The 12,515-nt window shown below is 28.2% G+C and overlaps 1 protein-coding gene across 1 annotated transcript; it reads left to right on the top strand.

The window, feature by feature from the left end:
* The first annotated feature begins 582 nt into the window (after window positions 1-582).
* On the top strand, window positions 583-6,926 carry LOC100163589 (probable phosphoserine aminotransferase). The gene is made up of 9 exons (XM_008181915.1): window positions 583-867; window positions 960-1,033; window positions 2,273-2,400; window positions 5,392-5,507; window positions 5,577-5,738; window positions 5,987-6,081; window positions 6,198-6,367; window positions 6,434-6,691; window positions 6,782-6,926. The coding sequence occupies exons 2-9, from the start codon at window positions 968-970 to the stop codon at window positions 6,894-6,896; spliced, it is 1,110 nt and encodes a 369-aa protein (XP_008180137.1). The 5' UTR covers window positions 583-867; window positions 960-967; the 3' UTR covers window positions 6,897-6,926.
* The last annotated feature ends 5,589 nt before the right edge of the window (window positions 6,927-12,515 follow it).

Raw genomic sequence — 12,515 nt, 5'->3', positions numbered from 1 at the left:
ATCCGACTGAGATTATCACGTGTATAGTGGTCTTATTTACCACGAATCGATTACGATTTTCGTATGACATTCATTTAATAATTATCATTTTTCTGTAAATGGTTTCATCATCCCACGATGATTAATTATTCTCATATCACCGCGTTATAATACCCATCCAAATTATTACAATGCTTAAATACTGCGGTCTGCGACAGATACTGTTAAAAATAATACTATTTTATGCTCGTTATGAGTGTAAAATGTGTGTATAGTTATGCAGAATTGTTATAGTGGGTCTACGACAATGTATATGTTATCTCGCTATACACGTAGTATAGATTATTTGCTGTCGAACGTGAGATGCGATTAATCCCTGGGGCAAATAATCGTCGAAAAACGATCGACGAAATATTATCGTCGTGTAGTGGCGACGCCTATGTAATAGGTATACATAATATTGTAGAAGTAGTAGTGGTGGTGGGACAACAGTACATACAGCAAAAAAAAACCAATTTATTTATCCTCCCCCTCCGGGGAACGCGTCTGTGTTATAATAATAATATACCTATATATTCTATTATACTACATTATATTGTGACGACTCAGCAGATCCGACACACACACATACACACAGACATGTACACACACATCGGACGGTTATATTTTTTCAACCGGTTCGGATAGGTTAGTTCGATCGTCCGTTCATTCAGTCGGTGTCACTACGGCCACGCGCTCGTCGAACCGCACCACGACCGTCGTCGGATATTAATTCTTATAGCAATAATAAAATATTATCTTCGTATTTCGTGGACTCAACCAATATTGTCGCTCGTCCGCGTCTACAAATCTGTTCGTCTTCTCTCTTCCGTACAAATAATATAGCAGGTAACACACCCTGCACCTAACCCACTTCAGTTTATTGGAAGTGCCTGGGTACATACCGATCTGTACAATCATACACGTGTACTTAATTATAGGACGTAATATGGCGCAGTCTTCGTTGAAGCAAGTGATCAACTTCGGAGCTGGACCGGCTAAGATTCCCAAACAGGTACCTAGGTTGACATTATACCCGTCACGGAAAACGCATGTTTATATAAAGGGCGATTCTCCAGTCACGAAACAGTAATTTTCTTGGTAACTTTACGTAATTACGTGTTAATGAAAACAATTAATTAATTAATTCATATTTTGAATTTTGAAGTCATTACAACATACCGTTTTAGAAAAAAATTAAAATACTATTTTACTACTTTTTATCGATATAATTTTTTATTTTTTTCCTTTTTCAAATGTCCGTCGGTTTGCTGGGTACCTCTGTGAAACTCTAATCATTTAAAATGTAAATGCTTATAATAGCCAAAAAAAACTTGATAATTTAATACAAGGTTTCTCATAAATTGTTATTCATGTATTTTAATGGGTTGAGCGTAAATTTATCGTCAAATTTACGAACATTTTCAAATTATTTTGAGTTAGAAATTCATAAAAAATTTTCTTTTTATATCTACAATTTGAAAATGGAATACAAAATTCCTCATAAGTTTTCACCTTAAATAAAAAAAAAATTACAGGATAGTCAAATTTTTTATAAGCGTTTGATATTCATTTTTTTCAAAATTAATTTCAATGCCTACCCGTAAACTAACTATTTCTCATGGAACGAATTCTTTTTTTTCTAATTCATAACAATTAACCGTAAATACTTGAAATGTTGTCCAAATATTTATATTAACTTTTTTCATACATGATATATAGGTAGCTTATAAAATATTTAGATTCTTTTTGAGCTATTAATAGACATTTTAATTTTTTTTTAGTTTTAGTTCTATAATTATCAATAAAAAATGTGTCGAACTGATTGAAAATTTAATACAAGGTTTTCCATAAGTTTGTATATCTGTCCAAAAATATTAAAGATACGAAAGTATGATTTTTTCGTAAGCATTTAAAGTTCAAATTGTTACAAAATTGTAAATTGACCCACTCGGCCTACTGTAGTGCATGTACAGTAAAGTGGACCCACTTGTCCACATTTTTTCTATTGAACTTGTAACTTTTACAAATTAAAACAATTAAATTAAGTTTTGACTTAATACTTAACTGCATTTTTCTTTGATGATTAAATTTTAATTGAAAATTATTAACTTACCCAGCCTTGTTGTTTTGTAATAAAAGATTTATCAATCACTCGGTGTCCCCGTATAATATTATATTTTCCCACGTGAGCGCCCCATCCGTCAGTAGGGAAAGTAGTTTACGATAGTTGCATTTTTATTTCCGAATTTAGGTCCTGGAACAGGTTAAAGATGAACTCTTGGATTGTGGTTGCGGTATCAGCGTTATGGAACTCAGTCACCGGTCATCCGAGTACACAGCTATCAACAACCGAGCTATTGATTTGTACAGAGAACTACTGTAAATATAAACATTATGTTATTACTTATTAATTATTCTTTTTATATTATTCATAGTTTCGTACGGTTTGCTGGTTATGAAAACATGAGCTTTAATTAATTTTTGTTTATCAGAATATTTTAAAAAACGTAGATATACACTAGGCTAGTTTCACGGCTGTAGTCAATTTGCACCAAAATTGACCATAAAATATACAACATGTGTAATTTGCACCATTTTTTTTTAAATGCGTTTGTAATTTGCACCAAAATAAGGATGTGTAATTTGCACCATCCTCAGGTAGTAAGAAATAGAAATTGTAATTTGCACCAAAATTAAAATCGATTATTTTTTCAATAGTATCTCGATAGTACCAACTTACAAGTTGTTATACCTACATATTGTTGTAAGTTAATATAAAATCGTATTATTATAAATATAAAAAAAGTTAGCCAATTAAAATAATTATATGTAAATTTAAAAAAAACAAATGTACACATTATAGATTTCAATAAAGATGTCTACAATCCTAATATAACTTTAGCATAGTTTTTATTTATAAAATAGGTGAGCTTATACACATTTTGTTGTAATTTTTTATAAAATCGTATTATTATGAATACAAAAAAAAGTTAGCCAATTAAAGTAATTTTACATATAATTAGTTATATAAACTTACAACAATATATGTATAAGCTCAACTACTTTATAAATAAAAACTAAGCTAAATTTATATTAGGATATAGAAACTTGTAAGTTATAGTAACTTGTAAGTTATAGTATTGATATACTATCGATAAAATTATCGATTTTAATTTTGGTGCAAATTACAATTCCTATTTTGGACTACCTGATGGTGGTGCAAATTACATACCCTTATTCTGGAGCAAATTACAAATACTACTTTTGACCACATGCAGTGGTGCAAATTACATATCTTTAATTTGGTGCAAATTACAAGCTCCCAGTTTCACAGCCACGCGTAGGATATGTCACGTGTTAGTGAAATGGGTTTAATAAGGTACTGATGTTTGATTTCATTGCGTTATTGTGGGTATAAACCATGTGCTTAAGTATAAGTTATCTTCGTGAAGAAATAAATTAATATAATCAAAAGTAAACAATTCCCAATAGTTTTCGAAAGTGCCGGTGAAAAAATAAAAATAAGGACAAATGGAGATTTTTACGCAAAACCAATTTTCAACAAATTCGATTTCGATTTTTGGTGTACCTAACTAAAAAAAAAATAACCGTAGATTCATGAATTTTCATCGAATATTTATTTATAAATTTATGCATTTTTTATACATCTTATAATTTAAATTGACTCTTTTTAAGTTATTTATTGGCATAAGAAAATTTCGATTTTTAATAGTTTTTTAAAAAAACTATTATTAATAATGCATTTTTTTTCAGCAAAAATCGATTTCATCTAATGTAGTACCTACTGTTGTCTAATAAATTACTCCAACCACAATAATATAATAAAATATATACATAATATATATTATTAATATCATAGACTGAAAGATCGTTTGGAGTTATCGCTCAGAATCGTTTTTCGTTTACCTACCAATAATTTTATATCATTGAATTCAAATTTAACACATCAATTACAATGACTTCTCTAGACACCTAGGTATACTAGGAAAGCGTTGTCCACTTGACCACTTTTTTTATTGACTATTTAAAAAAACAGTTATAGTAAAAAAATCTGAGTTATGCATAACTAGCATGCTAGGTATATTATTAAGTGATTTAGGTATTAAATAGATAATATAGTTTTTAATAATTATTGTATCACTTAAAATAATGCTAAATATATCAATACAAATATAAGTAATGAGTTAGTAGTAATACAACGAGTGCCCTAATACTAATATATTATAAATGCATAAAATGTTTAAAAAAATTGTGACATTATTATACTAAATAGTAAATACATATTATATCTATTTGTTTAATATGTATTTAACACCTATTATGATGGCTTAAGAACAGTTATATAATATCTTGGTATTTAAAAATATATACATATCGTTTTAATAGAGATTATTACAATTATATAAGTATATAACTACAAGTTACAATCTACTAAAAATGTCGTACAAAAAGTTTTCCGAAAATTTTGGTTTTAACTACACGGATCATGAATTAAGAATTGGTCATATAAATTATACTTTTAAGAAGGAAATTTTCAAACGTTCAATAAGTCTTAAATACAATATAGCCGAACCACTGTAAAATAAGAGAAGATTTAATTACGGACACGACCAAATTGTAATATTTAATTGTAAAAAAATGAGAAAATAAACATTAACAGTAAGTGGGTCTTATTAAAGTTGTTATACTCATTTTTTTATAAAAATATTATATTTTTTAAAAATAGAAGACTTAAGATATACCTACTATAATTATGTTTTAAATGTGAAATAAAATTGACTTACAATTAAAATTGGCTCTACTACTTTTTTTATTATATCTTTCTTAATAATTATGAGATAAAAATAAAACTACATCTTACACATTAATTGAAATGATTTATCATACCAATAAATCATATTTTATTATTTATAAACTTACAACTTAATTTAAACATTTTGTGACAGTGATTATTTTTCCAAAATATTATAGATTATATTATTATATAACTAATTTAGGGCGATTCTTACTTGTAAGAGAAGGAAAAAAGTTATTTTTTTATGCAGAACTTCTCGATTTTATTCATTGTCATGAAAAATTAATTTGTGTAAAATTTTGTCATGATGACTTACTTCCCTCCAATGTCGCAAGAAGGATTAAAAAGTTAATAATTAACCATGTTGTACATTTTAGTGGAAGTTTAAATGTGCGCATTATTTTCTTTGGCAGCAATAAATACATTTTTTAAATATTACCAAAACTATGTCTTCATTTATTATTTATTATTTATACCGAATTGTTATTGCCTAAGTATTCTCATATTATCAATTTTACATATAATTTATATAAATATAAAATTTAATATTACAGTGATATACCAGAAAATTATAAAATATTATTGATGCAAGGAGGAGGAACCGGTGCTTTTGCTTCAGTAGCATTGAACTTATTGCACAGAGGTGCAAAAGCTGACTACATTTTGACAGGTTATTGATTTAATTTTAATTTTATGAATATATGTTTATCTTTATAATCTCTGATATTTTCTTTGACAGGTGTTTGGTCCACTAAAGCTGCTAAAGAAGCATCTAAATACTTAAAGGTAAATCATGTGTTTCCAAAACCGGAGAAATTTAATGGTATTCCCGATCAATCTACATGGAAACTAGACCCAGAAGCTGCATACGTGTATTATTGTGATAATGAAACCGTGAACGGTAAACATTTATTATTTATTTTGTGATATATATACTATACATTTTTGGTTATTGATGTCTGGTGGATTAATAACAAGTTACTTATTTCAATCGTGCATTATTAATAATAACACACATTTGAAATGAATCTGTAATTAGCTTAACGAAATATGCATACAATCATATTTTATTAAAATTATAGGTTAATTTTTAACATTAATTTTGAGAAATAAAGTCTAAAATAAATGTTTTTTTTTAAACTTCCATAGGAGTTGAATTTCCCTTCATTCCCGAGACAAATGGTGTACCATTGGTATGTGACATGTCATCCAACATTATGACGAAGGTATTTGACGTGACCAAGGTAAATTACTTCGATATATGTAATTGAATACGACAGTGTTATTTTTTTCAATGATGATGTATTACCTTTTCGATTGAAGACACGTAATCCTATTAATTTTGTCATTTCACTTAAAGTTTGGTGTGGTGATAGCTTGTGCGCAGAAAAACCTCGGTCCCGCGGGTATAACTGCAATTATTATACGCGAAGACCTTCTAGGAAAACCGAGCCCGCTTTGCCCACAAGTTTTCGACTACACATTGTTCACTCAAGAAAATTCATTGCTTAATACACCTCCAACATTAATGTGAGTTTGTTAATTTTAACCATGTTTATATGAAAGTATTTTTTATAATTTTAACGATTCGAATAGAGTTTATATTTTTTCACTCGTATTACAATGGGTGAAAAATCAAGGAGGACTTGTTGCTATGGAAGCTAACTCAAAGGCAAAAAGTGAACTTTTATACAATGTCATAGAAAACTCTCGAGGCTTTTATTCATGTCCTGTGGCTAAGGACTCTAGAAGCCGCATAACCGTGCCGTTCTGCCTTCGTGCAGGAGCTGAGGCTGACAAGCAGTTTCTAAAAGAAGCACAAGACTTAGGGTTTTTACAGCTTAAAGGACACAGGTATTCATATTATACCTACTAATGTATTTGTGTCTCATATTGTTTCAAGTGAGATTTTATGCAACTCATTAATTATTTGTTTGTTTACAGATTGGTGGGAGGTGTTCGAGCAGCCATGTATAACGCCTTGACTTTAGATGAAGTAAAAATTCTAGTTGAATTTATGACTAAGTTCCATGAACGAAATCCACAATATTCCGCTTAAAAAGAATTAAACTATTCAATACTTATTATATATTCTTTGTTTTTGTTTTGTTTGTTTTGTTGACAACTGGGAGAGAATGAGAAATTAGTCATCAAATTACAGCTCCTTCAAACAGAAAATATGAAAACAGTATTTCTATTTTGGAAATCTGATCGTCAAATGCTAGTTTGTTTTGAAGTAATTGTATACTACGAGATTGAGTTTTAGTACTTTGACAGTACAAAACAAATCTGATATATATAATATATATATATATATATATATTATATTATATTGCATACCTTTTTGATTTGCTTTTCGTTGACAAACAAACAAATATACAGTTTTCTAAGCGAGAGAGACAAACAATAAAGAAGTGGGAGTGAGAAAAAGAGAGCTTTTAACGAAATAGGATATTTTATTATTACCGAGGAGGTCGAAAGGATAAATCAATGTCACGGACGGGTAGCGCCCAGATAGCGGAATAAATTAGCGTTCAGTTCTCTCAAAAACACGATTTTCAACAGGAGGCCAACGTGGGACTAAAATAATGAATTTATAAACTTACTTGAAACCCTGAAACCTTGAAACTTGAGGACACACGAAAAAACATACATAATCATATTATTGATCAGTATTTTCAATTTTGGTATCAGTCTTAAACCCTAACACTAACATCAAACGTCGTATTTTCTATTTTAAGAATTATAAAAATGGATATCATTGAATTTAAATTATTTTCTATTGGACTATGAGACATGATTCTACCTCAGGTTTTTTTTTCAAAAGCATAGTATTAGTTTATATAAAAATATAATGAGTGGTCAGTAGGTAGTTACACTTAAAATGTAATCTGTTAAAGTTATAATCGATTCAAACAAATTATACATTTTAATATTAACATTTTTTTTTATGTTAAATTTATTTTAAAGTTAATTGCTATACAATATATTACAGAATATTTTTAAAATAATCTTTTAAGACAAATCTGAAGAAATTTACTCTACAAAATCTCAGTAACTTGCAAATTAAATAAGTCGTAGACAATTTTCCGGCAATTATTCAGTTTTTATTTTTAGGTTATTGTATTGTATAGATTCAACTGTACCTAATAGCTTATATAGGTATTTGATTTCGAGATATATAGCATTGAACTATACAAATTAAAACTGTACAGTCGGTTAATTGAGAATTTCTGATAGTATATAATTTGTTTCACTACTATACTCCACACTAAAATATTCTATGCGTATAATCATTAGGTACAATGTGCATATATATATCTATAATTTATGGATATGAGAAAAGCGTATCGTTACTCATTTTTATATATCTATATGGCTATAAGAGTAAAATCAGGGTAGTAAATTTAAACACATTTAATTTAAATTGTTGGTAAACCTTTCTATAGTTTAATTATTTTAGAAATCTTCTTTTTAGAATTCAAATTCATTAAAACTAATTTAGATACTATCTGTAATCTGCAGAAGTTTAAAACAAATGTCTAATAGTTAAAATCATTCAATTATAAAAAATAATATTTAGCGTTTATACTTGACTAATGTATAATTTATTTTAAGTTCACCTCCATACCAAAAAATGTAATTCCAAACAATGGATTGAAAGAACTTTTTATGTATAGTGTGTATTCTATTCATTCCGATTGTTCAAACATCATCGAAAAGTGTACCCATTTTATTCCTTCAGAAAATAAAAAAAGTCTGAAGAAAATTTCAATTGAATAGTCTATATTATATATAGATGATTTATCAACAAAGTACACAACAATACCGTGAAACTATTTATTTAGGCATACAAACAAAAATGAGAAGACAGTGGTCTTCACTATACGTGTAATCCAATGACATTTTTTTCTGTTAGGACTTCAGTAAAGCATAGATAGTAGAACCTCAATTTTTGTAGAAATATTTCGTTGGACCATTTTTACAACCATCACGATTTGTGGGTATCAATAACTTATAATGTCGTATATAAAATGTAGGTATTCCATTGTACGAGTAGATTGCTATTCTTAGTGAATATGTCCATGTGTTTTTTTTTTCATGTATAGGCGAGGTACCTACATAATAATAATATATTATGTATTATACAATATACATATTAAATACGACATATACCTAACCTTTTGCTTTACCGATCTGTTTTCAATTTTGTAATAACAGAATTATGGAGCCATCATAATATAATATGTAGGTATATTAAAAGTATTAAATTATGTATGGATAAAAATTGTATTCGTATTGAGCTGTATTCATTTATAGGAATAGGTACTTATTTTATATCTACATTGTATTACCTAATATATACCTATTAGTATAATGTGATATATTATATTGATGTGTTATGATTTATGAATACTACTATACAAGCAAATTGAGCTAAAAACTGAATACTATATAATTACTGTATATATTATATCTAATATGTTTATTGCATAAGTATATATAATAGTATAAATGTATAATACAATAATTATTACCTATAGAATCTATATATTAATCAAAAATCGTTCATTTGGCACAGCATATACCTATATGACCAGCTATAATTTTACAATGATGTGAATATTATTTATTTTAAATAAATTTAAATCATTATTCATTGCATTTGTAAAGACGGGATGAGTGGAGAAGAATTTAAAACGGCATAGATACATTTTTAAAAGTTATTCGATTTGTAAAACATGTAGGTACCTATTAAATGTACAAGTTTACCTACCTCCATTGATCTGTATTAAAAAATTATTGAGCCTATCAAACAAAAGCATCTCATTACAAATAAGATATCGTATTAAACAATTAAATTTAAAAAAAAAATATGTTTGTGTTATAAAAACTAAAATACGTAAGTATTATATATTCATATATTTCACAGTGGTATATTTAAAACCTAATCCATTACATTCGACACATGACTTAATTATGACGATAATGTATTATAGAATATAGCACATAATATACTATATAACATCTTAGGTAATAGGTATACAAAATGTTAAATTATCCTATACATACATGTTCTTAAAATACATCGTGATAATACGATATAAATATATGATACAATATGTGATATATTTTTACAAAACAACTATGAGATTACAATAACCGCGTGGTCAAAAGGAGGAAAAGAAACTGTGCGAGATCTCTGTACAATCAATGTGCATGAAAATATTCAATTGGACGAGTGGCAACTAAGCGAAGCAATAGATATTTATTATTTGTAGAAAAAATGAAATCGTACAAGCAATAATAAATAAAAACAAATACGAAGCTTGCCCGTGGCAATAACTGTCAATACTCGTCGACGCACCAATCGACTTCTGGGCGGAAACGTTGTTACTCGCACGGTTTAAATCAATTATTACGATACAGAAAACACATACCTACCTACCGTATTCCGACGGAAGTGAAACGAAAATTAAATATTCTGTTGACGTAGTTTCTCGGTCGCCTAAACGGCGCTTTTCTTTATACTTCGTCGCTCTGCAACATCATAGGTATATAATAATATAATAGGTTAGGTAGGGAGGTATGTGTATGAATTTCTTCACCGCAAAACCGTTTTTCCAAAATGGGTTTTTACAACCTGTTGTACTCACCTCTCGCTAAAACACCGTGATTCTATTTCACTCGCAATAATAATATAATACATAATAACAATAAATAATAAGGCGACCCGCACAAAACTCGGGCTTTTATGTGCTTAGAATTTTTTCTTCCTGATAATTAATGTATCGCGTGAAATATCCTGTTTTCTTGTCCACACTTAAGGTGCCTTTAGGTACACTCATACACCTTATCGTGTAGTTACTCGTTTATAATTTAACACGTTGTGTTAAAAATTAAAATCTCATTGTTCTAATTAGCTGAACACTGTGGTTATCTTTTTGATATACCATGTTGCCAGCTTCTACCATTAAGTTGAAATTCTTTCAACGTCGTCGTGCGGTTATTACAGTGGCCAAATGATTATCAATTGTGCTACAACTGCTAACATTTAAAATTTTTAAAAATATGAACGGTTTTAGTGATTATAGTGGTTAACCTTTAGTCTGGTTCTAAATACGTCTACTAATATAATGAGATAAAATTAAACAACACAACAAATTATATAGATAAAGAGATTTTCAGTATAAAGGCACTATTACAAATGTCAAATGATGTACGACCTATACGGTATAGGATGTGCGTTGCCCCTGGTTAACATCCAGACCGCTTTGGAATGTTACAAAACTCACCACGTTGATAATAATATATACTATATACCTATGATTTATACTATATGTAACCATGTAGGTAGGTACCACATAGACCGAATATTGCTCAATTATTTTAAAACGAAGGTACCTATTATAATAAATGTATTGCATTTTAAACGAGTTAATATGATAAAAATTCTTTTTTAGTATGTTGAAATGCAATTTTAAATTTTAATAGTTAAGTTTGATAATTTAATACAAAGTTCTTCATAAGTTGTTCTTACAAAAACCTTAAAATCGTAAATATAAAAATGCTTAAATGCTATAAAAAGTAGTATTTGTGGGGACTTGAAACTTTTTGTTAACTTACTATGTTTTTTAAATATTTAGAATAATTTTCAGCAATTTATACAATTACCTATAGAACGAACCACACCATTCTACGGTATTGGAATTTGACATATAAATATATACTAGTTAATAACAGCTATATAAAGTTATATTAAGTATATGAAATGTGTGTTATTATAAGTTCCTATGCAATTTGTTTTCTGCAAAAATTAGTCCAAACTTCAAACTATACCTTATTAGTTATTATTCATACACAAATTATTTACTATAATAGCATTGATTGTGCATGGAATTATAGTTTACGCTAATAAGTAATAGCAACATAAGTACCTACAATAACATATAATACTGGTATTTTATGAATCGTGTACTCATAGGTAATAATATATAAGTACTAAATTTTTAACAACAAACGTTAGCTGTAAACATACATAAATTATTATTACTTAGTTTTCGTACGGTGCATTGAGTAGGTAACCTATGTGTACAATTTACGTACAATTTAATAAATTATAATATATTGTACATATATTTGACTTTGCATGTTATGCACAATACATATCTACGCCACTGCCGAATGACCCGAAGGAAATTATTATTCTTAATTGTATATAGAATCGTTGTATGTACAACAATACCTTGGTTGTCACCCACAGTCTGCACAGACCGTGTTTGCAGTAAGCTGAAACTAGATAACATATATTATATATTTTATAAGCCCTGTGGTGGCATGATACATATGTATAAATGTGTAATGGAATAATCACTAATGTATAATATACGATATACCTAGGTATTAAAAGTAAAAAGTAAATAATAATGTATATTTGCAAACAAATGATAAAATAAAAGTTACAATAAATAATACAGTAATAGTTTGTTTGCTCACCTCCTATAAGCAAAGCTTGTGGTGAAGTTGAGAGGTTCTTAATTTAGTCATTATATTCAAATACTATTAATAATATGTAGTAGGAAGCAATAAAATAGACATGTAAGGTTTATCATTACAGAATAAAGTTAAAATTAAATTCAATATAAAATAAACAAAATTATGATGAGTGATCATAAAT

Source organism: Acyrthosiphon pisum, chromosome A1, assembly GCF_005508785.2.
Source record: "Acyrthosiphon pisum isolate AL4f chromosome A1, pea_aphid_22Mar2018_4r6ur, whole genome shotgun sequence".
Classification (NCBI taxonomy): Eukaryota; Metazoa; Arthropoda; class Insecta; order Hemiptera; family Aphididae; genus Acyrthosiphon; species Acyrthosiphon pisum.
Note: the sequence above shows the minus strand (reverse complement) of the source record. Positions and strands in the feature narration are given on the sequence as shown.